The 27,879-nt window shown below is 52.0% G+C and overlaps 1 protein-coding gene across 2 annotated transcripts in view; it reads right to left on the reverse strand.

Annotated features, from left to right (window-relative positions):
- The window catches only part of IDH3B (isocitrate dehydrogenase (NAD(+)) 3 non-catalytic subunit beta), a 69,450-nt gene extending 43,051 nt beyond the window's left edge, over window positions 1-26,399 (reverse strand). The window contains exons 1-11 of one of the 2 annotated variants that reach the window (XM_073562813.1): window positions 26,198-26,399; window positions 26,017-26,115; window positions 24,136-24,256; window positions 23,899-23,959; window positions 23,561-23,693; window positions 23,354-23,487; window positions 20,638-20,740; window positions 19,069-19,215; window positions 18,898-18,992; window positions 18,756-18,816; window positions 13,397-13,623 (exon numbers count right to left, since the gene is read on the reverse strand). In XM_073562813.1, the coding sequence (XP_073418914.1) occupies window positions 13,534-13,623; window positions 18,756-18,816; window positions 18,898-18,992; window positions 19,069-19,215; window positions 20,638-20,740; window positions 23,354-23,487; window positions 23,561-23,693; window positions 23,899-23,959; window positions 24,136-24,256; window positions 26,017-26,115; window positions 26,198-26,356 (1,203 nt within the window). In that variant the 5' untranslated portion in view covers window positions 26,357-26,399 and the 3' untranslated portion in view covers window positions 13,397-13,533. Of the gene's footprint in view, window positions 1-13,396; window positions 13,624-18,755; window positions 18,817-18,897; window positions 18,993-19,068; window positions 19,216-20,637; window positions 20,741-23,353; window positions 23,488-23,560; window positions 23,694-23,898; window positions 23,960-24,135; window positions 24,257-26,016; window positions 26,116-26,197 lie in introns of those variants that run through there. The other variant, XM_073562814.1, reaches the window with a different exon arrangement.
- Between the last annotated feature and the right edge of the window lie 1,480 nt (window positions 26,400-27,879).

Raw genomic sequence — 27,879 nt, forward strand, 5'->3', positions numbered from 1 at the left:
GGAATTTAAAAGTTCAGCCTTCTCAACATCCTGTCTTACCATTTCATCATTTTCATCCTGTAAAAATCCTATAGCATCTTTGACTTTTCTTTTACTTTTGACATATCCCCAAAATCCTTTATTATTGCGTTTGACATCTCTTGCAAGCCTCAGTTCATTTTCAGCTTTAGCTAATCTGATTTGTGCCCTGCAGGTTCTGCAGACAGCATTATATTCTTCTTTAGATATGCCTCCCTCTTTCCATTTTATAAACATTTTTTTCTTCCTTTTTAGCATGTGCTTAAGTTCTGTGTTCATCCATCCTGGTTTCCTTAAATGCTTCCTATTCTTCCCTCTTTTCGGAATTGTTAACAACTGTGCTTTGAGAATTTCATTTTTCAAGATTTCCCATCCTTCCTGGACATTTTTGTCTTTAAGGATATCCAGCCAATGGATCCCTCCAATTCTCTTTCTGAATCCCTTAAAATCTGCCTTTCTGAAATCTAACCTTGACGTCTGAGTCTTCACAGGTCTTCCACCTCTAGTAATCCAAAATTCTAAAATAGCATGGTCGCTACCTCCTAGGGTCCCAGCCACTTTTACCTCCTCAACCATTTCCTCCCTGTTTATAAGGATTAGATCCAAGGTAGCAGTTCCCCTTGTTTTCTCCCTTACCTTTTGGAAGATAAAGTTGTCAGCAAGAGAGGATAAGAATTTCCTTGACCTGTTAGTTTTGCCTGAGAGAGATTCCCAACAAATGTCTGGATAGTTGAAATCTCCCATGACAACTATGTCATATTTTTTGGAGAACTTGGCCATCTGATGCATAAAGAGTTCATCTATATCTTCGGCTTGCACAGGCGGCCTGTAGTAAATGCCTACAATGGTGTCCTTTCCATTGTTCTGTCCTTGTATTCTTACCCAAACAGTTTCCACAGAACTCCCAGTCTCTGAAGCTTCAATCTCTGTGCAGATATACGCGTTTCGAACATACAATGCGACACCCCCTCCTCGTTTATCAAGTCTGTTTCTTGCAAATAAGTTGTATCCTTCTAGTCTTGTATTCCAATCATGTGTATTGTCCCACCAAGTTTCAGTGATTCCAATTACATCATATTTCTGTTCCTGTGTTAGTAGTTCCAATTCTCCTTGTTTGTTGCCCATGCTTTGTGCATTAGTATAGAAACATTTTAGTTTGTGATTGGTTTCTCTTTCTCCAATATTTTTAGTAATTAGATTCTTTCGTCTTTGTTCTTCCTTTCCACTTCTAATAGCAGAGTTCTCAATAGCATTTGTCAGGTGTATGGCTTTTTCTGGTCTTTTGCTTCCCTTCCCATGTTGTTCTAGTTTAAAGCTCTCCTTACAAGTGTAGCAAGGCGACTTCCAAATACATGCTTTCCAGTCTTCGTAAGGTGCACCCCATCTCTAGCAAGTAGTCCATCGTATAAGTAGTTCACTCCGTGATCCAGAAATCCAAATCGTTGCTGACGGCACCATCGACGTAGCCAGTTGTTCACCTGCAGAATCTTATTCCACCTCCTTGTTCCATGGCCATCCACTGGGAGGATGGAAGAGAAGACCACCTGCGCTCCCAGTTCTTTCACTTTCTTGCCTAAGTCTTCAAAGTCTCTGCAGATGATTTCCAGGTCGTTTCTTGCGGTGTCATTTGTCCCCACATGTAGTAGCAGGAATGGGTAGTCATCTGTAGGTCTGAAGAGTCCTGATATCCTGTCAGACACATCTTTAATTTTTGCACCTGGAAGACAGCACATTTCTCTTGTAGTTATATCCGGTCTGCAGATAGCGGCCTCTGTTCCTCTCAGCAGGGAATCCCCCATGACCACCACTCTCCGTTTCTTCTTCACAACATTTTTCTTTCTCCATCCAGGAGGACTCTGAAGGCGTACAAGGTTGCTGTTTGTTGGCAAAGTCTTATCCTGATGTATTTCTTCATCGTTTTCCTGCGTGAGAGCCTGGTACTGGTTCCTGAGCAGTATGGGTGCTGACTGCCTCCTGATCCTCCTGCTTCTCTGGGTCACATGTCTCCATTCCTCTGTTTCTTCAGGTGCACTTCGAATTTCTTCTCTTTCTGTAACATGAAGAGATAATTCTGCTCTGTCCAAGAACTCTTCACCTTCCTTAATGATCTTCAACGTAGCTAACCTCTCTTCGAGATTTTGCAACTTTTCCTCCAACAGGGACACAAGCTTGCATTTGTGGCATGTGAAGTTTGGCTTTTCCACTGGTAAATCTGTGAACATGTAGCAAGAAATGCAGCTCACCAAATGGCTCCTGGCCTCTTCCATCTTGAGATTTCTTAAAAACGATGAAAGATGAGCCAAATTTCGCGCGCCTATCGGCGCGCGGTTTTTCCAATTTCCTCTTTTCAGCTGCAACGGCCAAAACCCAGTGATCGTTGAGCTCGCGGAGACTCTTCACTTATCCCAGAAGGCACTGGGAATATGCAAGTGATCTCCTCAAGACTCTTCCCCTGGTTTTCCGATTTCCTCTTTTCAGCTGCAACGGCCAAAACCCAGTGATCGTTGAGCTCGCGGAGACTCTTCACTTATCCCAGAAGGCACTGGGAATATGCAAATGATCTCCTCAAGACTCTTCCCCTGGTTTTCCGATTTCCTCTTTTCAGCTGCAACGGCCAAAACCCAGTGATCGTTGAGCTCGCGGAGACTCTTCACTTATCCCAGAAGGCACTGGGAATATGCAAATGATCTCCTCAAGACTCTTCCCCTGGTTTTCCGATTTCTTCTTTTCAGCTGCAACGGCCAAAACCCAGTGATCGTTGAGCTCGCGGAGACTCTTCACTTATCCCAGAAGGCACTGGGAATATGCAAATGATCTCCTCAAGACTCTTCCCCTGGTTTTCCGATTTCCTCTTTTCAGCTGCAACGGCCAAAACCCAGTGATCGTTGAGCTCGCGGACACTCTTCACTTATCCCAGAAGGCACTGGGAATATGCAAATGATCTCCTCAAGACTCTTCCCCTGGTAGAGTGTAAGGAGGGCTGTGTGGGGACATCATACTGTGTAAGGAGGGCTGTGTGGGGACATCATACTGTGTAGGGACATCATACTGTGTAAGGAGGGCTGTGTGAGGGCATCATACTGTGTAAGGGGGGCTGTGTGAGGGCATCATACTTTGTAAGGAGGAGCTGTGTGAGGGCATCATACTGTGTAAGGAGGGCTGTGTGGAGACATCATACTGTGTAAGGAGGGGGAGCTGTGTAGGGACATCATACTGTGTAAGGAGGGGGAGCTGTGTGGGGACATCATACTGTGTAAGGTGGGCTGTGTGGGGACATCATACTGTGTAAGGTGGGCTGTGTGGGGACATCATACTGTGTAAGGAGGGCTGTGTGGGGACATCATACTGTGTAAGGTGGGCTGTGTGGAAACATCATACTGTGTAAGGAGGGCTGTGTGGGGACATCATACTGTGTAAGGTGGGCTGTGTGGGGACATCATACTGTGTAAGGTGGGCTGTGTGGGGACATCATACTGTGTAAGGAGGGTTGTGTAGGGACATCATACTGTGTAAGGTGGGCTGTGTGGAAACATCATACTGTGTAAGGAGGGCTGTGTGGGGACATCATACTGTGTAAGGTGGGCTGTGTGGGGACATCATACTGTGTAAGGAGGGCTGTGTGGGGACATCATACTGTGTAAGTAGGGCTGTGTGGGGACATCATACTGTGTAAGGAGGCCTGTGTGGGGACATCATACTGTGTAAGGTGGGCTGCGTGGGGACATCATACTGTGTAAGGTGGGCTGCGTGGGGACATCATACTGTGTAAGGAGGGCTGTGTGGGGACATCATACTGTGTAAGGAGGGCTGTGTGGGGACATCATACTGTGTGAGGGCTGTGTGGAAACATCATACTGTGTAAGGAGGGCTGTGTGGTGACATCATACTGTGTAAGGTGGGCTGTGTGGGGACATAATACTGTGTAAGGAAGGCTGTGTGGGGACATCATATTGTGTAAGGAAGGCTGTGTGGGGACATCATATTGTGTAAGGAGGGCTGTGTGGGGACATCATATTGTGTAAGGAGTGCTGTGTGGAAACATCATACTGTGTAAGGAGGGCTGTGTGGGGACATCATACTGTGTAAGGAAAGCTGTGTGGGGACATCATACTGTGTAAGGAAGGCTGTGTGGGGACATCATATTGTGTAAGGAGGGCTGTGTGGGGACATCATATTGTGTAAGGAGGGCTGTGTGGAAACATCATACTGTGTAAGGAAGGCTGTGTGGGGACATCATACTGTGTAAGGGGGGAGCTGTGTGGGGACATCATACTGTGTAAGGAGGGCTGTGTGGGGACATCATACTGTGTAAGGAGGGCTGTATGGGGACATCATACTGTGTAAGGAGGGCTGTGTGGGGACATCATACTGTGTAAGGGGGGAGCTGTGTGGGGACATCATATTGTGTAAGGAGGGCTGTGTGGGGACATCATACTGTGTAAGGAGGGCTGTGTGGGGACATCATACTGTGTAAGGAGGGCTGTATGGGGACATCATACTGTGTAAGGAGGGCTGTGTAGGGACATCATACTGTGAAAGGGGGGCTGTGTGGAAACATCATACTGTGTAAGGTGGGCTGTGTGGGGACATCATACTGTGTAAGGTGGGCTGTGTGGGGACATAATAATGTGTAAGGAGGGCTGTGTGGAAACATCATACTGTGTAAGGAGGGCTGTGTGGGGACATCATATTGTGTAAGGAGTGCTGTGTGGGGACATCATACTGTGTAAGGAAGGCTGTGTGGGGACATCATACTGTGTAAGGAAGGCTGTGTGGGGACATCATACTGTGTAAGGAAGGCTGTGTGGGGACATCATATTGTGTAAGGAGGGCTGTGTGGGGACATAATAATGTGTAAGGAGGGCTGTGTGGGGACATAATAATGTGTAAGGAGGGCTGTGTGGGGACATCATACTGTGTAAGGAGGGCTGTGTGGGGACATCATACTGTGTAAGGGGGGAGCTGTGTGGGGACATCATACTGTGTAAGGAAGGCTGTGTGGGGGCATCATACTGTGTAAGGAGGGGGCTGTGTGGGGACATCATACTGTGTAAGGAGGGCTGTGTGGGGGCATCATACTGTGTATGGAGGGGGCTGTGTGAGGACATCATATTGTGTAAGGTGGGTTGTGTGGGGACATCATACTGTGTAAGGAGGGCTGTGTGGGGACATCATACTGTGTAAGGAGGGCTGTGTGGGGACATCATACTGTGTAGGGACATCATACTGTGTAAGGAGGGCTGTGTGAGGGCATCATACTGTGCAAGGGGGGCTGTGTGAGGGCATCATACTTTGTAAGGAGGAGCTGTGTGAGGGCATCATACTGTGTAAGGAGGGCTGTGTGGAGACATCATACTGTGTAAGGAGGGGGAGCTGTGTAGGGACATCATACTGTGTAAGGAGGGGGAGCTGTGTGGGGACATCATACTGTGTAAGGTGGGCTGTGTGGGGACATCACACTGCGTAAGGTGGGCTGTGTGGGGACATCATACTGTGTAAGGAGGGCAGTGTGGGGACATCATACTGTGTAAGGTGGGCTGTGTGGAAACATCATACTGTGTAAGGAGGGCTGTGTGGGGACATCATACTGTGTAAGGTGGGCTGTGTGGGGACATCATACTGTGTAAGGTGGGCTGTGTGGGGACATCATACTGTGTAAGGAGGGTTGTGTAGGGACATAATACTGTGTAAGGTGGGCTGTGTGGAAACATCATACTGTGTAAGGAGGGCTGTGTGGGGACATCATACTGTGTAAGGTGGGCTGTGTGGGGACATCATACTGTGTAAGGAGGGCTGTGTGGGGACATCATACTGTGTAAGGAGGGCTGTGTGGGGACATCATACTGTGTAAGGAGGGCTGTGTGGGGACATCATACTGTGTAAGGAGGCCTGTGTGGGGACATCATACTGTGTAAGGTGGGCTGCGTGGGGACATCATACTGTGTAAGGTGGGCTGCGTGGGGACATCATACTGTGAAAGGGGGGCTGTATGGGGACATCATACTGTGTAAGGAGGGCTGTGTAGGGACATCATACTGTGTAAGGTGGGCTGTGTGGGGGCATCATACTGTGTAAGGAGGGGGCTGTGTGGGGACATCATACTGTGTAAGGAGGGCTGTGTGGGGGCATCATACTGTGTAAGGAGGGGGCTGTGTGAGGACATCATATTGTGTAAGGTGGGCTGTGTGGGGACATCATACTGTGTAAGGAGGGCTGTGTGGGGACATCATACTGTGTAAGGAGGGCTGTGTGGGGACATCATACTGTGTAGGGACATCATACTGTGTAAGGAGGGCTGTGTGAGGGCATCATACTGTGTAAGGGGGGCTGTGTGAGGGCATCATACTTTGTAAGGAGGAGCTGTGTGAGGGCATCATACTGTGTAAGGAGGGCTGTGTGGAGACATCATACTGTGTAAGGAGGGGGAGCCGTGTAGGGACATCATACTGTGTAAGGAGGGGGAGCTGTGTGGGGACATCATACTGTGTAAGGTGGGCTGTGTGGGGACATCATACTGTGTAAGGTGGGCTGTGTGGGGACATCATACTGTGTAAGGAGGGCTGTGTGGGGACATCATACTGTGTAAGGTGGGCTGTGTGGAAACATCATACTGTGTAAGGAGGGCTGTGTGGGGACATCATACTGTGTAAGGTGGGCTGTGTGGGGACATCATACTGTGTAAGGTGGGCTGTGTGGGGACATCATACTGTGTAAGGAGGGTTGTGTAGGGACATCATACTGTGTAAGGTGGGCTGTGTGGAAACATCATACTGTGTAAGGAGGGCTGTGTGGGGACATCATACTGTGTAAGGTGGGCTGTGTGGGGACATCATACTGTGTAAGGAGGGCTGTGTGGGGACATCATACTGTGTAAGGAGGGCTGTGTGGGGACATCATACTGTGTAAGGAGGCCTGTGTGGGGACATCATACTGTGTAAGGTGGGCTGCGTGGGGACATCATACTGTGTAAGGTGGGCAGCGTGGGGACATCATACTGTGTAAGGAGGGCTGTGTGGGGACATCATACTGTGTAAGGAGGGCTGTGTGGGGACATCATACTGTGTGAGGGCTGTGTGGAAACATCATACTGTGTAAGGAGGGCTGTGTGGTGACATCATACTGTGTAAGGTGGGCTGTGTGGGGACATAATACTGTGTAAGGAAGGCTGTGTGGGGACATCATATTGTGTAAGGAAGGCTGTGTGGGGACATCATATTGTGTAAGGAGGGCTGTGTGGGGACATCATATTGTGTAAGGAGTGCTGTGTGGAAACATCATACTGTGTAAGGAGGGCTGTGTGGGGACATCATACTGTGTAAGGAAAGCTGTTTGGGGACATCATACTGTGGAAGGAGGGCTGTGTGGGGACATCATATTGTGTAAGGAGGGCTGTGTGGAAACATCATACTGTGTAAGGAAGGCTATGTGGGGACATCATACTGTGTAAGGGGGGAGCTGTGTGGGGACATCATATTGTGTAAGGAGGGCTGTGTGGGGACATCATACTGTGTAAGGAGGGCTGTGTGGGGACATCATACTGTGTAAGGAGGGCTGTATGGGGACATCATACTGTGTAAGGAGGGCTGTGTGGGGACATCATACTGTGTAAGGAAGGCTGTGTGGGGACATCATACTGTGTAAGGAAGGCTGTGTGGGGACATCATACTGTGTAAGGAGGGCTGTGTGGGGACATCATACTGTGTAAGGAGGGCTGTATGGGGACATCATACTGTGTAAGGAGGGCTGTGTGGGGACATCATACTGTGTAAGGAGGGCTGTGTGGGGACATCATACTGTGTAAGGAGGGCTGTGTGGGAACATCATACTGTGTAAGGAGGGCTGTGTGGGGACATCATATTGTGTAAGGAGGGCTGTGTGGGGACATCATACTGTGTAAGGTGGGCTGTGTGGGGACATCGTACTGTGTAAGGTGGGCTGTGTGGGGACATCATACTGTGTAAGGAGGGCTGTGTGGGGACATCATAATGTGTAAGGTGGGCTGTGTGGGGACATCATACTGTGTAAGGTGGGCTGTGTGGAAACATCATACTGTGTTAAGGGGTAAGATCACAGAATACAATCAGCTCCAGAGCGACCTGTATTAACAATAGTAGTCAACATAATTCTTTCTAATATTAAGTGAAAAAAATTGAATAAAAAAATAAAATTAAGCTCTGCCTCCACAACGGTCAAAGCCTCTCATGTGCCTCTTGGGAAAATGAATTGTCCACAACCTATGAGAGGGGAGGAGCCGACGTCACAGATGCGGTCACGCCACGTCTTGGTTCTGCATTATCCTTCGTTCCTGAAGTGGTTGATAAGCACAGATTACTCCCTATTAGCTCATAGAATGATGATGGCAGTAGTGCCACCACCGGGGCAGTCAAATACCATAGCTCATTACAGGTGAGCAGGTCTCAGAAATTTACCAACACTCACACCTGCTGAGAACGAAGGAACTGCCATCATTACAGCCTGCATTATGCTGCAGAGATACACTCACTATTTAACACTAGAGTTGAGCGAATATGTTCGGAATCATTAGTCGAATGTGAATTTGAGATGTTCGTGCCATATTGGTACTCTATTAGTGCCAAATTTATGTTTGACGATTGATTCCGAACACATTTGGTAATTTCTGCTTCCATTGACTGAAATAATGTTCGACTTTTTTCGGCAAATACAATATTCGCAGCCGATCACAATCAGAACCGAATTTGGAAAAATTCGCTCAACTCTATTTAACACCTCCCAGCATTGTTAATTAGGGCACTTCCCCAGCTGCCTGATGTTGTGTATATTCCCCTCATGTTTTAACAGCTCGGACCAAGGTCTGCACTGCACAATGGCCTCCACAGCTCAGACATACATAAAATTCTAGAATGTTAAGAGTTGGAAGGGTCGTGTCCAGCCCCCTGCTAAATTCAGGAGTCACTAAACCATCTCAGACAGATATCTGTCCAGCCTCTATGTGAAGACTTCCATTGAAGAGCTCACCATCTCTCATGGAAGCCTGTTTTCCTTAATATCTAATCTATGTCTTCTCGTTTTCAGTTTCATCCCATTGCTTCTCGTGTTTCCACGTGCAAATTAGAATAATGATCCCTCTACACTGTGACAGCCCTTCAGATATTTGTAGACGGCTATTAAGTCTCCTCTTAGTCTTCTTTTTTGCAGCTAAACATTCCCAGATCCTTTAACCTTTCCTCGTAGGACACACTTTGCAGTCAGCTCACCATCCTGGTCGCTCTTCTCTGAACTTGCTCCAGTTTTTCAATGTTTTTTTTAAAATGTGGTGCCCAGAACAAGACACAATATTCCAGATGAGGCCTGACCAAGGAGGAGTAGAGGGCAATAATGACTTCATGTGATATAGACTGTATACTGCTCTTAATACATCCTAGAACTGTATTTGCCTTTTTTTCTGCTGCATCACACTGTTTACTCATGTGCAGTCTGTGATCTATTAATATACCCAAGTCTTCTTAACACGTGCTGTTGCTTAGATCTATTTCTCCCATTCTGTAGATGTACTTTGTTTTTCTTGTCCAGATGTAGAATCTGCATTTCTCCCTGTTAAATATCATTCTATTAATCGCTGCCCTTTGTTCAAGCTTATCTAGATCCTTCTGAATCCATTCTATGTCTTCTCTAGTGTTAGCTATCCCTCATAGCGCTGCATTGTCTGCAAATTTGATCAGTTTACCTTCAGTCCCTTATCTAGATAATTTATAAAAAATGTTGAACAACACTGGGGCCAGGACAGAGCCTTGTAGTACCCCACTTGAAATACTTTTCCAATTGGATATGCAACCATTTATTTCCAGTCTTTGAGTATGATCACTTAGCCAGTTATGAATCCACCTAAACCGTAGTCTTATAAATCCTATACTTGGTAATTTTCTCAATAAGGATTGTGTGAGATACTTTAGTTTATCTCGACTTCAGCAAAGCATTTAATATATTTACCACATTTCCCTGATCCACCCAGTCAGTGTTTCCATCCTAGAAGTGATCAATGAGTGGAACAGGCTGCCACGAGAGGTGGTGAGTTCTCCTTCAATAGAAGTCTTCAAAGAGAGGCTGGACAGACATCTGTTTGGGATGATTTAGCGAATCCTGCTTTGAGCAGGGGGTTGGACCAGATGGCCCCGGAGGTCCCTTCCAACTCTACGATTCTATGAAATTAGATTAGCCTGGCATGACTTGTTTGCTACAAACCCATGCTGGCTCTGGTTACTTATTGTATTCTTATCCAAGTACTTACATACATGCTGTTAAATAATTTGTTCACAGATCTCTCCTGGTATAGAAGTAAGGCTCACTGGCCTGTAATTTTCTGGCTCCATCTTCTTTCCTTTTTTAGAAGATAGATACATTTGCTTCTCCAGTCTTCTAGGACTTCTCCTGTACAGATCAATAGCAAGTGATTTACATGTTCTGGGTGAGGGTGACGCTGGCCGTTAAGCACACCCGAATGTGGGCATTTTCCTATTTTTCCTTTGTTGATGGTCTCATGGTGGTGTACGGTGCAGTAACGTTCTCTCCTTTGATACGTGATGGAGACCAGACTGGTCGTGAATTTGGTGGTCTATAGCATTTCATCATTGCACTGTACTCTACGCTGCTCTTTTCCTTTGCTCTGACTATTTTCTCAGTTTCAACTGCTAGCTTGCTGGGTTTTTTTTATAGGGATAATAGAGAACAGATGATAAGCGGTGATTAGCCATCTCCAACTGCTACATTTGCCCTTCAAGACCAATTTCCTCAACTCAAGGTCTTGGGGCACGTTCACTGCGTATTTATGTAGCATCAAACCTCCAGCGGGCTGATGTTACAGCATAGTGGATGGGATTTTGCACCTGAAAATCACCCACGGAAACTGACATGCGGCGCCTCTTTCAGGACCGCAGCATGTCAATTTCTATTGCGGAGACGCTTGTCACCGCAACAGAAATTACATCAATACAATGTATTGAACGCGGTAAATCTACACATGCGGATTTACTTGCATTCAATAGAGCACAGCGTTTTGGACGCAGCAAAAATAAGTTCCTTCCAAAGCGTTGCTATATCCGGAACGTGGTCACATAGGCTGAAAATCCTTCTGATAATCTTAACAGTACACGGTTATGACGGTTACTGAAGAATGGCTCATGTCTGGTCGCTCTACCATAAAGGCAGGACTGGCCGTCATGTTCTTCATCATCTCCAGCACTAGAACTCTTCTCTCCCAGATACTTAGATTGTACAGGAGTTCAGCTCTAGGAGTCCTGGTGGGTTGAGGATTTCTGGATCATGAACACACCGGTCTTCATTGTCCCGAATAGTGCAGGGTCTTCCGTCATCTTGGAGGTCACATCATTCTTCAGGATGAAAGAGGACACTGAAGGATGATGGTGGGCGATGGAGGGAGCCCCATTCTTCAGGGCTACAGAAGACAACATACTCTTACAGATGACAGGCCTCCCTGTAACACAGCATGACAGAGGACACTGCGCTCTTCATGTGGACGGCCCATCATTCAGGATGGCAGTGGACACTGCGCTCTTCATGTGGGCGGCCCATCAGTCAGGATAGTAGCGGACACTGCTCTCTTCATGTGGACGGCCCATCATTCAGGATGGCAGTGGACACTGCGCTCTTCATGTGGGCGGCCCATCATTCAGGATGGTAGTGGACACTGCGCTCTTCATGTGGATGGCCCATCATTCAGGATGGTAGCGGACACTGCGCTCTTCATGTGGATGGCCCATCATTCAGGATGGTAGCGGACACTGCGCTATTCACGTGGATGGCCCATCATTCAGGATGGTAGCGGACACTGCGCTCTTCATGTGGATGGCCCATCATTCAGGATGGTAGCGGACACTGCGCTCTTCATGTGGATGGCCCATCATTCAGGATGGTAGCGGACACTGCGCTCTTCATGTGGATGGCCCATCATTCAGGATGGTAGCGGACACTGCGCTCTTCATGTGGATGGCCCATCATTCAGGATGGTAGCGGACACTGCGCTCTTCATGTGGATGGCCCATCATTCAGGATGGTAGCGGACACTGCGCTCTTCATGTGGATGGCCCATCATTTAGGATGGTAGCGGACACTGCGCTCTTCATGTGGATGGCCCATCATTCAGGATGGTAGCGGACACTGCGCTCTTCATGTGGATGGCCCATCATTCAGGATGGTAGTGGACACTGCGCTCTTCATGTGGGCGGCCCATCATTCAGGATGGTAGTGGACACTGCGCTCTTCATATGGACGGCCCATCATTCAGGATGCCAGTGGACACTGTGCTCTTCATGTGGATGGCCCATCATTCAGGATGGTAGCGGACACTGCGCTCTTCATGTGGATGGCCCATCATTCAGGATGGTAGTGGACACTGCGCTCTTCATGTGGATGGCCCATCATTCAGGATGGTAGCGGACACTGCGCTCTTCATGTGGATGGCCCATCATTTAGGATGGTAGCGGACACTGCGCTCTTCATGTGGATGGCCCATCATTCAGGATGGTAGCGGACACTGCGCTCTTCATGTGGATGGCCCATCATTCAGGATGGTAGTGGACACTGCGCTCTTCATGTGGGCGGCCCATCATTCAGGATGGTAGTGGACACTGCGCTCTTCATATGGACGGCCCATCATTCAGGATGCCAGTGGACACTGTGCTCTTCATGTGGATGGCCCATCATTCAGGATGGCAGTGGACACTGCGCTCTTCATGTGGATGGCCCATCATTCAGGATGGCAGTGGACACTGCGCTCTTCATGTGGACGGCCCATCATTCAGGATGGTAGCGGTCACTGCGCTCTTCATGTGGATGGCCCACCATTCAGGATGGTAGTGGACACTGCACTCTTCATATGGACGGCCCATCATTCAGGATGGTAGTGGACACTGCGCTCTTCATGTGGATGGCCCACCATTCAGGATGGTAGTGGACACTGCGCTCTTCATATGGACGGCCCAACATTCAGGATGGTAGCGGACACTGCGCTCTTCATGTGGATGGCCCATCATTCAGGATGGTAGTGGACAGTGCGCTCTTCATCATGAGCAGGCTAACAGCATTCGCAAGTATCTTTTGCCTTGACACGGAGGTCAGCACACAAACCTTTTACTTCTTGGCCATGGCTGTTGCTCTTTGCATTGTCATATGCACCAATATGACAAATTATTAGCATGAACTTTGGTATAAGCTTGCAGCCAATCACAGACACAGAAGTCTGTACAATGTGTATACCGTGGTACGCTGAGGTTATATCAGAGCTGGAGCAGTCTGTACAGGGTGGAGTATACCGCTATACCGTGAGACGCAGGAGCTTCACTGCTGTTTGTAGACGTTTCGCACAATAATGTACACGTGTGACTCTGAGCTCACCGCAAGTTTAATACTCGTCCAAGAGCGCAAGGTAATAACTATAATTATGTACATTTCATTCCCCGCAGACATGACAGGAGGAGGGTGAGGAAGAGCCAGGCGTATATTATAATACACGGTCAGCGTCTAGTACACGTGGCGAGCATGCAAATTGTCTATTACGGCCTTGATGAAGTCGGTGGTGGTGGAGTAGCCTCCCATGTCTCGTGTTCGGACCTAGAAGATGAGGTGGCAGCAAACAACAAAGGAAAAGAATAAAAATAGCAAATGGAAAAAAAAAATATGAAAGATGAAAGTGAAGCAGAAAGCAAGCGGGAATTATTTGTACAGAGCAGTTTTATATGTAGTCGTATTGGCCCGCCTCCTGCCCAATGGGACGTAGTCTTTCCCTCGCCTCCCGCACAGTCAGACGTAGTCTTTCCCCCGCCTCCCACAAAGTCGGACGTAGTCTTTCCCCCGCCACCCGCACAGTCGGACGTAGTCTTTCCCCCTCCTCCCGCACAGTCGGACATAGTCTTTCCCCCGCCTCCCGCACAGTCGGACATAGTCTTTCCCCCGCCTCCCGCACAGTCGGACATAGTCTTTCCCCCGCCTCCCGCACAGTCGGACGTAGTCTTTCCCCCGCCTCCCCCACAGTCGGACGTAGTCTTTCCCCCGCCTCCCCCACAGTCGGACGTAGTCTTTCCCCCGCCTCCCCCACAGTCGGACGTATTCTTTCCCCCGCCTCCTCCACAGTCGGACGTAGTCTTTCCCCCGCCTCCTCCACAGTCGGACGTAGTCTTTCCCCCGCCTCCTCCACAGTCGGACGTAGTCTTTCCCCCCACCTCCTGTACCATAATGCGTCGTTTTCACCGGCATCCTGTACAGTAATGCGTCGTCTTCCTCAGACTTTGTCTAATGCAGTTATACATCGTCTACCCCACCTAATCTATATCCTTACTCTGTCACACTTTGCTTCTTTTATGACATATGGAAAAGATAAATTTATCTGTTTTCGCTCTATGAAGCACCAAAATATGCCACCGCAAGTGTACGGAGTAAGCAAGAGACAGGGCAGAGGTGCAGGTGAGAGGAGGCAGGAGCAGAGTCGAGAGGAAAGCAGGGGCAGGAGCAGAGTCGAGAGGAAAGCAGGGGCAGGAGCAGAGTCGAGAGGAAAGCAGGGGCAGGAGCAGAGTCGAGAGGAAAGCAGGGGCAGGAGCAGAGTCGAGAGGAAAGCAGGGGCAGTGGCAGAGTCGAGAGGAAAGCAGGGGCAGTGGCAGAGTCGAGAGGAAAGCAGGGGCAGTGGCAGAGTCGAGAGGAAAGCAGGGGCAGTGGCAGAGTCGAGAGGAAAGCAGGGGCAGTGGCAGAGTCAAGAGGAAAGCAGGGGCAGTGGCAGAGACGAGAGGAAAGCAGGGGCAGTGGCAGAGACGAGAGGAAAGCAGGGGCAGGAGCAGAGACGAGAGGAAAGCAGGGGCAGTGGCAGAGACGAGAGGAAAGAAGGGGCAGGAGCAGAGACGAGAGGAAAGAAGGGGCAGTGTCATGATCCAGTGTTGGATCTGGCGGTATTAAAAGCACAAAGTGAACTTTTTTTACTTTGGAAAGTTCCAAGGTGTCTTGACTGTCCCCGGTGGTGGTGAGTGGTATTGCACTTTAGGGTTTTTTGCACTTAATTATGGATCAGGTGTGACACCCTATAAAGGTGTGCTCAGGGGGTTCACTCACTGCCTGTGATATTGTGAGTTTGTGTTCACTGTTTTTGGAGAGCCTGGATGAAGGATGGAGCTGGTGAGGAGTCCTGCGCAGCTTAGCCAGGGGGGACTTGTTGCAGCTATGGTGTCTGGACGAAGGGCTCGCATGGCGTGGTGGAGTCGCAGTGATGGTGTCAGCGGGAAGTGTCTGCATTGGCTGGTGGAGTGGCGACTATGGAGAGTGGCACTCACCATGTGGGACTTGGCCGCTGAGCTGGACTCAAGCATGCTCGACTTCGTGTCAGCAGCTGAACTCATCCTTGGGACTCTGGTTCTAAGCAGCTGTAACTGGTGTTGGACTCTGCTCCAAGGCTGCACTAAGGTGAAGGATCCTGTTATGGTGATGGATCCGGGTGGAGGAGAAGATGCACTCAGGTGGAGGGCTCTGTTGCTAGGAGCGCACGCAACAGAGCAAAGCTAAGTGGTGTTTCCCCTGTATTGTCTCTTTCCTCATGTGTGTTATTAGTGCAGTGGTGGGATTAGTCTCCGCACCGACCCATTCCCTAGTGAGGGTTTAGGGTCAGGGTGAGCAAGGGCGTTAAGGTACGCGTGCGGCGACAGGTGCGGAGCCTGTTTAGGGAATGTAAGGAGTGCAGGGACACTGGCTCAGGGGAGCTTAGGTGGTCTCCATGTCCCCATTCCCTATCGCAGGGCCCACCATTGTTAAAGTTTCCCAGGTTCCCCCGTTATTATTTGATTATTGTATGTATAACGTGTAATACCTAAATTCGCCAGGTGGAGGCGGCGTATCCACCTGCACGTGTTATTATTTAAATGCGCCCCGCTGGAGGCGGTGTATCCAGGGTCATGTGTGTTATGGGTCCGCCTTGCGGTATCATCTGCGTCCCGACACACGTGACCATGACATTATCACAGGCCAAACAGTTTTTTTTTTCTCTGGTGAGCTTTGGCCATGTGGAGACCGCTGAGTAATTGCTGCTGGGCCTCACTGAGGTGTGGGGAGCGGCATGGTGTGTTAGAGCCGCTGCAGCAGCAGTTATCAGGGTCTGGGGCTTCTGCTCAGCTAACCAGAAAATCAAAAAAAAAAAAAAAAATGGCGGCTGCGGTCTGGCTAAAAGCCCCCTAGAGTCGCTGCTGGGGAGCAGGACTGGTTCATGCAGGCGGGCGCACCCAGGCAGGTGGGAGGAATGGTGCCCCACGGAGCTGCCTGGTATTCCCCGAGGTGAAGGGGTACGCCCCTGTGGTGGGCTGACTGGTGTGATAGTCCGCGGGGTTTACGCCAAATCTTCTATACCATCGAAGAAGCCGCCCTCCTGGTCGTGTGGAGGTGACCAGCGAGAGTAGAATCATAGAATCGTAGAGTTGGAAGGGACCTCCTGGGCCATCTGGTCCAACCCCCTGCTCAAAGCAGGATTCGCTAAATCATCCCAGTCAGATGTCTGTCCAGCCTCTGTTTGAAGACTTCCATTGAAGGAGAACTCACCACTTCTCGTGGCAGCCTGTTCCACTCATTGATCACTCTAACTGTCAAAAAGCTAAGTGGTGTTTCCCCTGTATTGTCTCTTTCCTCATGTGTGTTATTAGTGCAGTGGTGGGATTAGTCTCCGCACCGACCTATTCCCTAGTGAGGGTTTAGGGTCAGGGTGAGCAAGGGCGTTAAGGTACGCGTGCGGCGACAGGTGCGGAGCCTGTTTAGGGAATGTAAGGAGTGCAGGGACACTGGCTCAGGGGAGCTTAGGTGGTCTCCATGTCCCCATTCCCTATCGCAGGGCCCACCATTGTTAAAGTTTCCCAGGTTCCCCGTTATTATTTGATTATTGTATGTATAACGTGTAATACCTAAATTCGCCAGGTGGAGGCGGCGTATCCACCTGCACGTGTTATTATTTAAATGCGCCCCACTGGAGGCGGTGTATCCAGGGTCATGTGTGTTATGGGTCCGCCTTGCGGTATCAACTGCGTCCCGACACACGTGATCATGACAGGCAGGAGCAGAGACGAAAAGGAAAGAAGGGGCAGGAGCAGAGGCGAGTAGTAAGGTTAACTGCAGGGATGGTCAGCCGACAACATTATTGAGCAGAACCAGCAAAGCACTGTGGGTAAACAAGGCCCTAGTGATGTGCGGCACCCCGTGCAGACTGTTAGTAGCTTGTGTTATACATAAGTGCAGCTCCGCCCCTAGATCAGGACGATTGACCTCCATATAAGGCTGAGACGCTGACCAGACCCCCCTCGCAGGCTCTGACAACACCTGCATGCTCACTGTAAGCACAGGGATATCTACTGGGGGACATGTGGGAGATATAATATTTCCAGAAAAGAGCAGTGCATTATGGGAGTACAACTGTAGAGACAAGTCACTGCAGTGCATTATGGGACTGAGCTGTAGGGCAGTCAGTGCAGTGCATTATGGGGCTCAGCTGTAGGGCGAAGTCAGTGCAGTGCATTAAGGGGGGGTAGCTGTAGGGTGGAGTCAGTGCAGTGCATTATGGGGCTAAGTTGCAGGGTGGAGTCAGTGCAGTGCATTATGGGGCTGTGCTGTAGGGCGGAGTCAGTGCAGTGCATTATGGGGCTGTGCTGTAGGGCGGAGTCAGTGCAGTGCATTATGGGACTGAGCTGTAGGGCGGAGTCGGTGCAGTGCATTATGGAGCTGAGCTGTAGGGTGGAGTCAGTACAGTGCATTATGGGGCTGAGCTGTAGGGCGGAGTCAGCGAAGTGCATTATGGGGCTAAGTTGCAGGGCGGAGTCAGTGCAGTGCATTATGGGGCTGCGCTGTAGGGCGGAGTCAGTGCAGTGCATTATGGGGCTGAGCTGCAGGGCAGAGTCAGTGTAGTGCATTATGGGTCTGAGCTGCAGGGCAGAGTCGGTGCAGTCCATTGTGGGGATTCTTTGTAGGGGAGGAGTCAGTGCAGTGCATTATGGGGGCTGAGCTGTAGGGCAGAGTCAGTGCAGTGCATTATGGGGCAAAGCTGCAGGGAAGTCAGTGCAGTGCATTATGGGGCTGAGCTGTAGGGCAGTCAGTGCAGTGCATTATGGGGCTGAGCTGTAGGGCAGAGTCAGTGCAGTGCATTATGGGGCTGAGCTGTAGGGCAGAGTCAGTGCAGTGCATTATGGGGCTGAGCTGTAGGGCAGAGTCAGTGCAGTGCATTATGGGGCTGAGCTGTAAGGCAGAGTCAGTGCAGTGCATTATGGGGCTGAGCTGTAAGGCAGAGTCAGTGCAGTGCATTATGGGGCTGCGCTGCAGGGCAGAGTCAGTGTTGTGCATTATGGGTCTGAGCTGCAGGGCAGAGTCGATGCAGTGCATTGTGGGGATTCTTTGTAGGGAGCAGTCAGTGCAGTGCATTATGGGGGCTGAGCTGTAGAGTGGAGCCAGGGCAGTGCATTATGGGGGCTGAGCTGTAGGGCAGAGTCAGTGCAGTGCATTATGGGGCTGAGCTGTAGGGCAGAGTCAGTGCAGTGCATTATGGGGCTGAGCTGCAGGGCAGAGTCGATGCAGTACATTGTGGGGATCCTTTGTAGGGAGGAGTCAGTGCAGTGCATTATGGGGCTGAGCTGTAGGGCAGAGTCAGTGCAGTGCATTGTGGGTGTGGTTTGTAGGGAGGAGTCAGTACTCCGCGTTATATGGAGTCAGGTAGCGTTACACGCCGCCTCGCTCCTCACCTTTCCCTGCTTTATAACCTTCTTCACGGCATCGGAGATCAGATTGGAGTGATGCTCGAGGCTGGAAGAGAAGAGACGTGACACTGAGGACCCGTCCAGGCTGCGAAGGTCGATAACCCCCTGGCACACAGAGGTCACTTACTTGAGGTGGCGCAGCATGTTGGTCGCGGTCAGCAGCATGGCAGTCGGATTGGCAATGTTTCTGCCTACAGCCTGGGCAAAAGGATGACGGGCGCCCTGCAAAAAGAAGCAGGCAGGGGTCAATAAAGACAACAATACAGAACGTCAAAATGGGGCGAGACGTCAGACTTACTGTCTCAAACACGGCGTGCTCCGCACTGTAACTCTCCCCCGGGACCACGCCGGCTCCACCGACCAGCCCTGCCGCCAGGTTGTCAATGATGTTACCATATAAGTTTGGCATCACGAGCACATCGAACTGGTAAGGGTTCTGTACCAGCTGCGGGAAGGAGAGGCAGGAGAGTGACTGTACACCGCAAAACAGCTGCCTGCTAAAGTAAGCCCAGGCCACCCACCACCGCAGCTCCAGCTGCCCGCCAAACCCCGGAGGCCAAGCCCCCTGAGAGCCTGCCCACACACCGGAGGCCGTGCCCCCTCAGAGCCTGCCCACACACCGGAGGCCGAGCCCCCTCAGAGCCTGCCCACACACCGGAGGCCGAGCCCCCTCAGAGCCTGCCCACACACCGGAGGCCGAGCCCCCTCAGAGCCTGCCCACACACCGGAGGCCGAGCCCCCTCAGAGCCTGCCCACACACCGGAGGCCGAGCCCCCTCAGAGCCTGCCCACACACCGGAAGCCGAGCCCCCTCAGAGCCAGCCCACACACCGGAGGCCGAGCCCCCTCAGAGCCAGCCCATACACCGGAGGCCGAGCCCCCTCAGAGCCTTCCCACACACCGGAGGCCGAGCCCCTCAGAGCCTTCCCACACACCGGAGGCCGAGCCCCTCAGAGCCTGCCCACACACCAGAGGCCAAGCCCCTCAGAGCCTGCCCACTCACCAGAGGCCGAGCCCCTCAGAGCCTGCCCACACACCAGAGGCCGAGCCCCTCAGAGTCTGCCCACACACCAGAGGCCGAGCCCCTCAGAGCCTGCCCACACACCGGAGGCCGAGCCCCTCAGAGCCTGCCCACACACCAGAGGCCGAGCCCCTCAGAGCCTGCCCACACACCAGAGGCCGAGCCCCTCAGAGCCTGCCCACACACCAGAGGCCGAGCCCCTCAGAGCCTGCCCACACACCAGAGGCCGAGCCCCTCAGAGCCTGCCCACACACCAGAGGCCGAGCCCCTCAGAGCCTGCCCACACACCAGAGGCCGAGCCCCTCAGTCTGCCCACACACCAGAGGCCGAGCCCCTCAGAGCCTGCCCACACACCAGAGGCCGAGCCCCTCAGAGCCTGCCCACACACCAGAGGCCGAGCCCCTCAGAGCCTGCCCACACACCAGAGGCCGAGCCCCTCAGAGCCTGCCCACACACCAGAGGCCGAGCCCCTCAGAGTCTGCCCACACACCAGAGGCCGAGCCCCTCAGAGCCTGCCCACACACCAGAGGCAGAGGCCCTCAGAGCCTGCCCACACACCGGAGGCCGAGCCCCTCAGAGCCTCCCACACACCGGAGGCAGAGGCCCTCAGAGCCTGCCCACACACCGGAGGCCGAGCCCCTCAGAGCCTCATACACATCGGAGGCAGAGGCCCTCAGAGCCTCCCACACACTGGAGGCAGAGGCCCTCAGAGCCTGCCCACACACCAGAGGCCTTCTCACTCCACTGGGCAACACAGGGGCTTTTCTCCGTCACACCAGCATGGAGCGACGTGTAGAGGGACGGAGGGATGCGTGGAGGATCGGTGGTCCCCCAGTTACATGCTTACCTGCATGCAGCAGTTGTCAATGATCATTGTCTCAAACTGGATCCTGGGATATAATTCCGCCACCTCCTTACAGCACTGAAGGAACAGGCCGTCCCCCAATTTCCTGCAGAACGGCAGATAGGCAAGTTAAAACATGCGCACATATACAGCCCTCGCTTGCTCTCTATAGTCGGCACATGCACCGATCTTGTCTGGTTTCTATAGACGGCAATGCGCACATCTACGTCTCTCACCTGCTCTCTATACACGGCACATACACACATCTACGGCTCTCTTCTGCCTTCTATAGACGGCACATACACACATCTACGGCTCTCTTCTGCCTTCTATAGACGGCACATACACACATCTACGGCTCTCGCCTGCTCTCTATACAGGGCACATACACACATCTACTGCTCTCGCCTGGTCTCTATAGACGGCACATACATCTACGGCTCTCGCCTGCTCTCTATACAGGGCACATACACACATCTACGGCTCTCTCCTGCTCTCTATACACGGCACATACATCTACGGCTCTCTCCTGCTCTCTATACACGGCACATACATCTACGGCTCTCGCCTGCTCTCTATACAGGGCACATACACACATCTACGGCTCTCTCCTGCTCTCTATAGACGGCACATACACACATCTACGGCTCTCTCCTGCCTTCTATAGACGGCACATACACACATCTACGGCTCTCTTCTGCTCTCAATACACAGCACATACACACATCTACGGCTCTCTCCTGCCTTCTATAGACGGCACACACACACATCTACGGCTCTCTCCTGCTCTCTATACACAGCACATACACACATCTACGGCTCTCTCCTGCTCTCTATACACAGCACATACACACATCTACGGCTCTCTCCTGCCTTCTATAGACGGCACATACACACATCTACGGCTCTCTCCTGCTCTCTATACAGGGCACATACACACATCTACGGCTCTCTCCTGCTCTCTATACACGGCACATACACACATCTACGGCTCTCGTCTGCTCTCTATAGACGGCACATACACACATCTATGGCTCTCGCCTGCTCTCTATACATGGCACATACACACATCTACGGCTCTCTCCTGCTCTCTATACACGGCACATACACACATCTACGGCTCTCTCCTGCTCTCTATACACGGCACATACACACATCTACGGCTCTCTCCTGCCTTCTATACACGGCACATACACACATCTACGGCTCTCTCCTGCTCTCTATACACGGCACATACGCACATCTATGGCACTCTTCTGCTCTCTATAGACGGCACATACACACATCTACGGCTCTCTCCTGCTCTCTATACACGGCACATACACACATCTACGGCTCTCGCCTGCCTTCTATACACGGCACATACACACATCTACGGCTCTCTCCTGCTCTCTATACACGGCACATACGCACATCTATGGCACTCTTCTGCTCTCTATAGACGGCACATACACACATCTACGGCTCTCTCCTGCTCTCTATACACGGCACATACACACATCTACGGCTCTCGCCTGCCTTCTATACACGGCACATACACACATCTACGGCTCTCTCCTGCTCTCTATACACGGCACATACACACATCTACGGCTCTCGCCTGCCTTCTATACACGGCACATACACACATCTACGGCTCTCTCCTGCTCTCTATAGACGGCACATACACACATCTACGGCTCTCTCCTGCTCTCTATACACGGCACATACACACATCTACGGCTCTCTCCTGCTCTCTATACACGGCACACACACACATCTACGGCTCTCTCCTGCTCTCTATACACGGCACATACACACATCTACGGCTCTCTCCTGCTCTCTATACACGGCACATACACACATCTACGGCTCTCGCCTGCCTTCTATACACGGCACATACACACATCTACGGCTCTCGCCTGCCTTCTATACACGGCACATACACACATCTACGGCTCTCTCCTGCTCTCTATACACGGCACATACACACATCTACGGATCTCGCCTGCCTTCTATACACGGCACATACACACATCTACGGCTCTCTCCTGCTCTCTATACACGGCACACACACACATCTACGGCACTCTTCTGCTTTCCATTAGAGCTGAGCAGATCGATCTGCTGTGAACCAACTAAATACAATTCCTTGAAATTTTCAGGTCTCGACAAATTCAAACAAGTTTTGATCTGATAGGATGGCAAAATAAGAAGAAATGCCAGGGGCCACTTCACAGACCGCTAATGATGAGACGTGGCTGCGCCCATAATGCCCTGCAGCTATCGTATCCCATGTAGCGTAGTCTATCGGGTGACTATCATGGCCCGGAGAAGTGACGGGGGCCGGCCAGGTAGCGCTATTTTAGGATTTTACAGTGCAGCTATGAGAACCCGGTGCTACAGTACGACCTATGAACCCGGGGACTGTCGGACTCATTACTAGACTCCCGCTGTGTCTCCCTGAAAGATTTTGTGATTTCTACAGAGGATCACTCTTACTTCTCGCTGGCCTCAGAGAACCGAGTGTGGCGCCCTTGGACTCGTTCACCGGTGTTACAGACGCTGGGGGCCGTGTGAACGTTCAGTGGCATATTCTCCAAGTCACACAGTAACGTTTGATCACTGACTGCTCCACTGTGCCTGCACGCTTCATCACCATTACTAAGGCTGTGCTTGCATGACAGAGCGGGTCTCTGGCTCACCTCCGGACCCCGCAGACCCTCCTGGCACCACTTACATTATATTGGCCTTGTGCACAGCTGTGACCTTAGAACGACCTTTCTTAGTGGCATAATCAAAGGCGAACTTGGCGATCCTGTTGGAGTTCTCGCGAGTTATGATCTTCAGACACTCGATGACGCCGCTGACGCTCTGCAGGGAATGATGGGGGTCAGTGCTCTGCACTGGGTCACCGCTCTGCACCCGCCGCCCTCTCGTCACCCACCTCATGCTCCAGGGAGCTGTACTCGCCCTCCGTCTGCTCCCGGATGATCACCAGGTCCAGGTTGTTGTGTCGCGTCTTGTACCCGGGCAAACTGCTCACATGAACCACATTGGCAAACAGATCCAGCTTCCTCCTGAGATGGGAGACAAAGTCAGTGTGCCCTCTGGAGGATGACCCCCGCACCACGACCGGGAGCAGAGACCTTAGAATCCCGTCCAGACACTCACTGTAAGTCCCACCCCTCCCAGGCAGTACAGAGGCGCCACCTAGTGGCAGAGCGGTGCCTATCACACCGGACCGTCACTGCACGCAGTTCCCTTTCCCCCGGCCAGACATACCTGAGCCTCATCTCGTAAGAGGCCAGCTCTCCTTTATACTCCATGGGAGTGTGGATCTTCCCTGTAGAGGGGAAATAACGTATATTAAAGAGACCCCCGGGGTCCATAAGAAGGAGGACAGATTGCCCCTGGAGGGGGCAGCACAGAGCCACTGACCCCCCCCTCGTAGTCACCTTCCGCCCCCTAGTCCTGCAAACTTCACTTCTGGATGATCCTAACCGCAGACAATCTCATTACCCTTAATGGCGACCTTGTTCGCGCGCATGGAGGCCAGAACCTCGTCCAGCTTCTCCGGAGACGCCATGTTCTGCACCTCGCTCAGGTGATACTCATCAAACTCCACTGGGACGTCTGCCGCCTGCAGGACACAGACAGGAGTGAGGCTGGGAGCAAAGCCGGAGGGGGCCTCCAGGGGAGAAGAGACAGGAGGGGCGGAAAACAGGGGAAGAGCGCAGAACTGGGCAACGAAGTAAAGAGCGCAGCGTGGCCTTGGAAAGAGCGAGCGAGAGAAAGCGAAGATCTGGTGTGCCGTGGAAAGAGCGAGAGAGATGGCGCAGAGCTGGGGCGCCGTGGAAAGAGCGAGCGAGAGAAGGCGAAGATCTGGTGCGCCGTGGAAAGAGCGAGAGAGATGGTGCAGAACTGGGGCGCCGTGGAAAGAGAGCGAGTGAGAGAAGGCGAAGAGCTGGGGCGCTATGGAAAGAGAGCGAGAGAGATGGTGCAGAGCTGGGGCGCTATGCAAAGACAGCGAGCGAGAGAAGGTGCAGAGCTGGGGCGCCGTGGAAAGAGCGAGAGAGATGGTGCAGAACTGGGGCGCCGTGGAAAGAGAGCGAGTGAGAGAAGGCGAAGAGCTGGGGCGCTATGGAAAGAGAGCGAGAGAGATGGTGCAGAGCTGGGGCGCTATGGAAAGACAGCGAGCGAGAGAAGGTGCAGAGCTGGGGCGCCGTGGAAAGAGCGAGAGAGATGGTGCAGAACTGGGGCGCTATGGAAAGACAGCGAGCGAGAGATGGCGCAGAGCTGGGGCGCCGTGGAAAGAGCGAGCGAGAGAAGGCGAAGATCTGGTGCGCCGTGGAAAGAGCGAGAGAGATGGTGCAGAACTGGGGCGCCGTGGAAAGAGAGCGAGTGAGAGAAGGCGAAGAGCTGGGGCGCTATGGAAAGAGAGCGAGAGAGATGGTGCAGAGCTGGGGCGCTATGGAAAGACAGCGAGCGAGAGAAGGTGCAGAGCTGGGGCGCTATGGAAAGAGAGCGAGAGAGATGGTGCAGAACTGGGGCGCCGTGGAAAGAGAGCGAGTGAGAGAAGGCGAAGAGCTGGGGCGCTATGGAAAGAGAGCGAGAGAGATGGTGCAGAGCTGGGGCGCTATGGAAAGACAGCGAGCGAGAGAAGGTGCAGAGCTGGGGCGCTATGGAAAGACAGCGAGCGAGAGAAGGTGCAGAACTGGGGCGCCGTGGAAAGAGAGCGAGTGAGAGAAGGCGAAGAGCTGGGGCGCTATGGAAAGAGAGCGAGTGAGAGAAGGCGAAGAGCTGGGGCGCTATGGAAAGAGAGCGAGAGAGATGGTGCAGAACTGGGGCGCCGTGGAAAGAGAGCGAGTGAGAGAAGGCGAAGAGCTGGGGCGCTATGGAAAGAGAGCGAGTGAGAGAAGGCGAAGAGCTGGGGCGCTATGGAAAGACAGCGAGCGAGAGAAGGTGCAGAGCTGGGGCGCCGTGGAAAGAGCAAGAGAGATGGTGCAGAACTGGGGCGCCGTGGAAAGAGAGCGATTGCGCAGAGCTGGGGCACTATGCAGAGAGTGAGTGAGAGTTCACAGAGCTGGACGCCATGGAAAGAGCGAGAGATTGCTATGGAAAGGGATGGTGTGGAGAAAGCGTGCAGAGCTGGAGCGGCGTGGAGAAAGCGTGCAGAGCTGGAGCGGCGTGGAGAAAGCGTGCAGAGCTGGAGCGGCGTGGAGAAAGCGTGCAGAGCTGGAGCGGCGTGGAGAAAGCGTGCAGAGCTGGAGCGGCGTGGAGAAAGCGTGCAGAGCTGGAGCGGCGTGGAGAAAGCGTGCAGAGCTGGAGCGGCGTGGAGAAAGCGTGCAGAGCTGGAGTGGCGTGGAGAACGCGCAGAGTTCCCGGCAGGCGGCTGCTCACCTTGAACACTTCCTTCACGGAGTGCATGAGCTCTGGCCCCACTCCATCTCCTGGGATCATGGTGACATGGAACGCCCCCTCCGACTTCACGGCCTCCCCCTGCAGAACACAGTCATGTGACTCCACAGCAGACACGTGACTCCAGGCCCCGCCTCCCTCTCCCGTGTCTCCTCCTCCTCACCTGGCCGTGCAGCGCGGGGGACGCGGAGGACAAGGATCTGAGGAGCGGAGCTCTGCACCGGGGGAAGCGTCTCTGTAACGACAAGACTCCGCTGTCACCCCGCGCACACAGCGCCCGCCATACCTGTCCTGCCTGCACCACCAGCCTGAGCGCCGCCATGGTGACAGCTGCCGTGCCCCGGAAGTGTATGCCGCCACCACTTCCGGTCATGCGTCTGGACGTCACCCCGCCCCCCGCGCAGCTCCGGGAGCAGCCGAGGGTCACGGGTGCCGGTGTTTGGCCGCGGTTGTTAACCGTTTAGCGCCTGTCTCCGCCGGCTCCTCACACATCGGCCTCTGGTGCCGGTGACGTTTCTTCTCTTTCACTTCTGTTTATTTATGAAAAAACTGAACTTTGGCGAAAATGGTTTTCACTCTTCTAGTTTATGTCGTTAACCCCTCGAGGGCCGGGGGGTATTTCCGCCTTTCTTCCCCGTTTTTCGCTCCCCCTCTTCCCGGTCCCATATCTCATTCATTTTTCTGTCCATTTTTCCGGCTCTTCTTTATCCAAACTTTGTAAAGAAAAAAACCCAAAATGTCTCCGTTCTCCGAGCCCCGCAGCGTCTCCATTGTTCGGGTCGGCGCGTTGTTTGCTGAGACGACGGTGTTATTGACACCATTGTGATCTTTTCATCGCCCGTTACTGCATTTTCATGGCGACCAAACCAAATGTGATTCTGGCGTTTTGACTTTTTTCTCACTACGCCATTTACCAATTGGATTTTTTTTTTTTAGATAGATCGGGCGATTCTGAACACGGCGATACCAAATATGTGTATTTTTAAATTTTTTTTATTTTGACTGGGGTGAAACGGGTGATTTAAATTTTTATATTTTTAAAATATTTTTAAAAACTTTTTTTTTTTCTACTTGCTTCAATAGTTTCCATGGGAGGTGAAAAGCTGCAATCATCCAATCACCTGTGCTACATAGCCCCGCTCTATATAGCAGATATGCTCACTTGCTATGAGCGCTGACCACCAGGCGGCGCTCATAGCTATCCAGCAATGACAACCACAGGGATCTCCTGCAGTCCCAAGGTTGTCATGCCAACCCATCGGCGACCCGCGGTCATGTCGCACGGGCGCCGATGGGAGGAGGTAATGACGCACTGCCTGCGCATGCATGTTAAATGCCGCTGTCAGAGCTTGACAGCGGCATTTAACATGTTAACAGCGCAGGTGAATCACGATTCCACCTGCTGCTGTTGGGTCATTCCATATCAAGTGATCCAAATATGAATATTTCTCCTTCATCTCATTGGGGGACACAGGTACTGTGGGTGTATGCTACTGCCGCCTGGAGGCTGACACTAAGTGAAAAAGGTTAGCTCCTCCACCGTATACACCCTCGCCCCGATTGCGGGTGGAAACCAGTTTTTTGCTTAGTGTCTGTTGGAGGCACACGTCGGTCTGTCTCAAGACTGATTTTTTTTTTCATTTTCCCCATGAAGATAAGATAGGGGCGATGGACCTTATGGAAGGGGTCCGATCTCCCCAACCAGCAACGGGGGCGAGCACGCGCAAGTGTCCCTCCACGTATCCTCTCCCGCATCGGGGATTTTTTTCCGGATGTTCCATTTTTTCACAATGAAGATGAGACAGGGGCGACGGATCTTATGAAAGGGTCCGATCTCCCCAAACC

Source organism: Dendrobates tinctorius, unplaced genomic scaffold (assembly GCF_039654945.1).
Source record: "Dendrobates tinctorius isolate UK_male_01 unplaced genomic scaffold, ASM3965494v1 ptg000367l, whole genome shotgun sequence".
Taxonomy (NCBI): domain Eukaryota; kingdom Metazoa; phylum Chordata; class Amphibia; order Anura; family Dendrobatidae; genus Dendrobates; species Dendrobates tinctorius.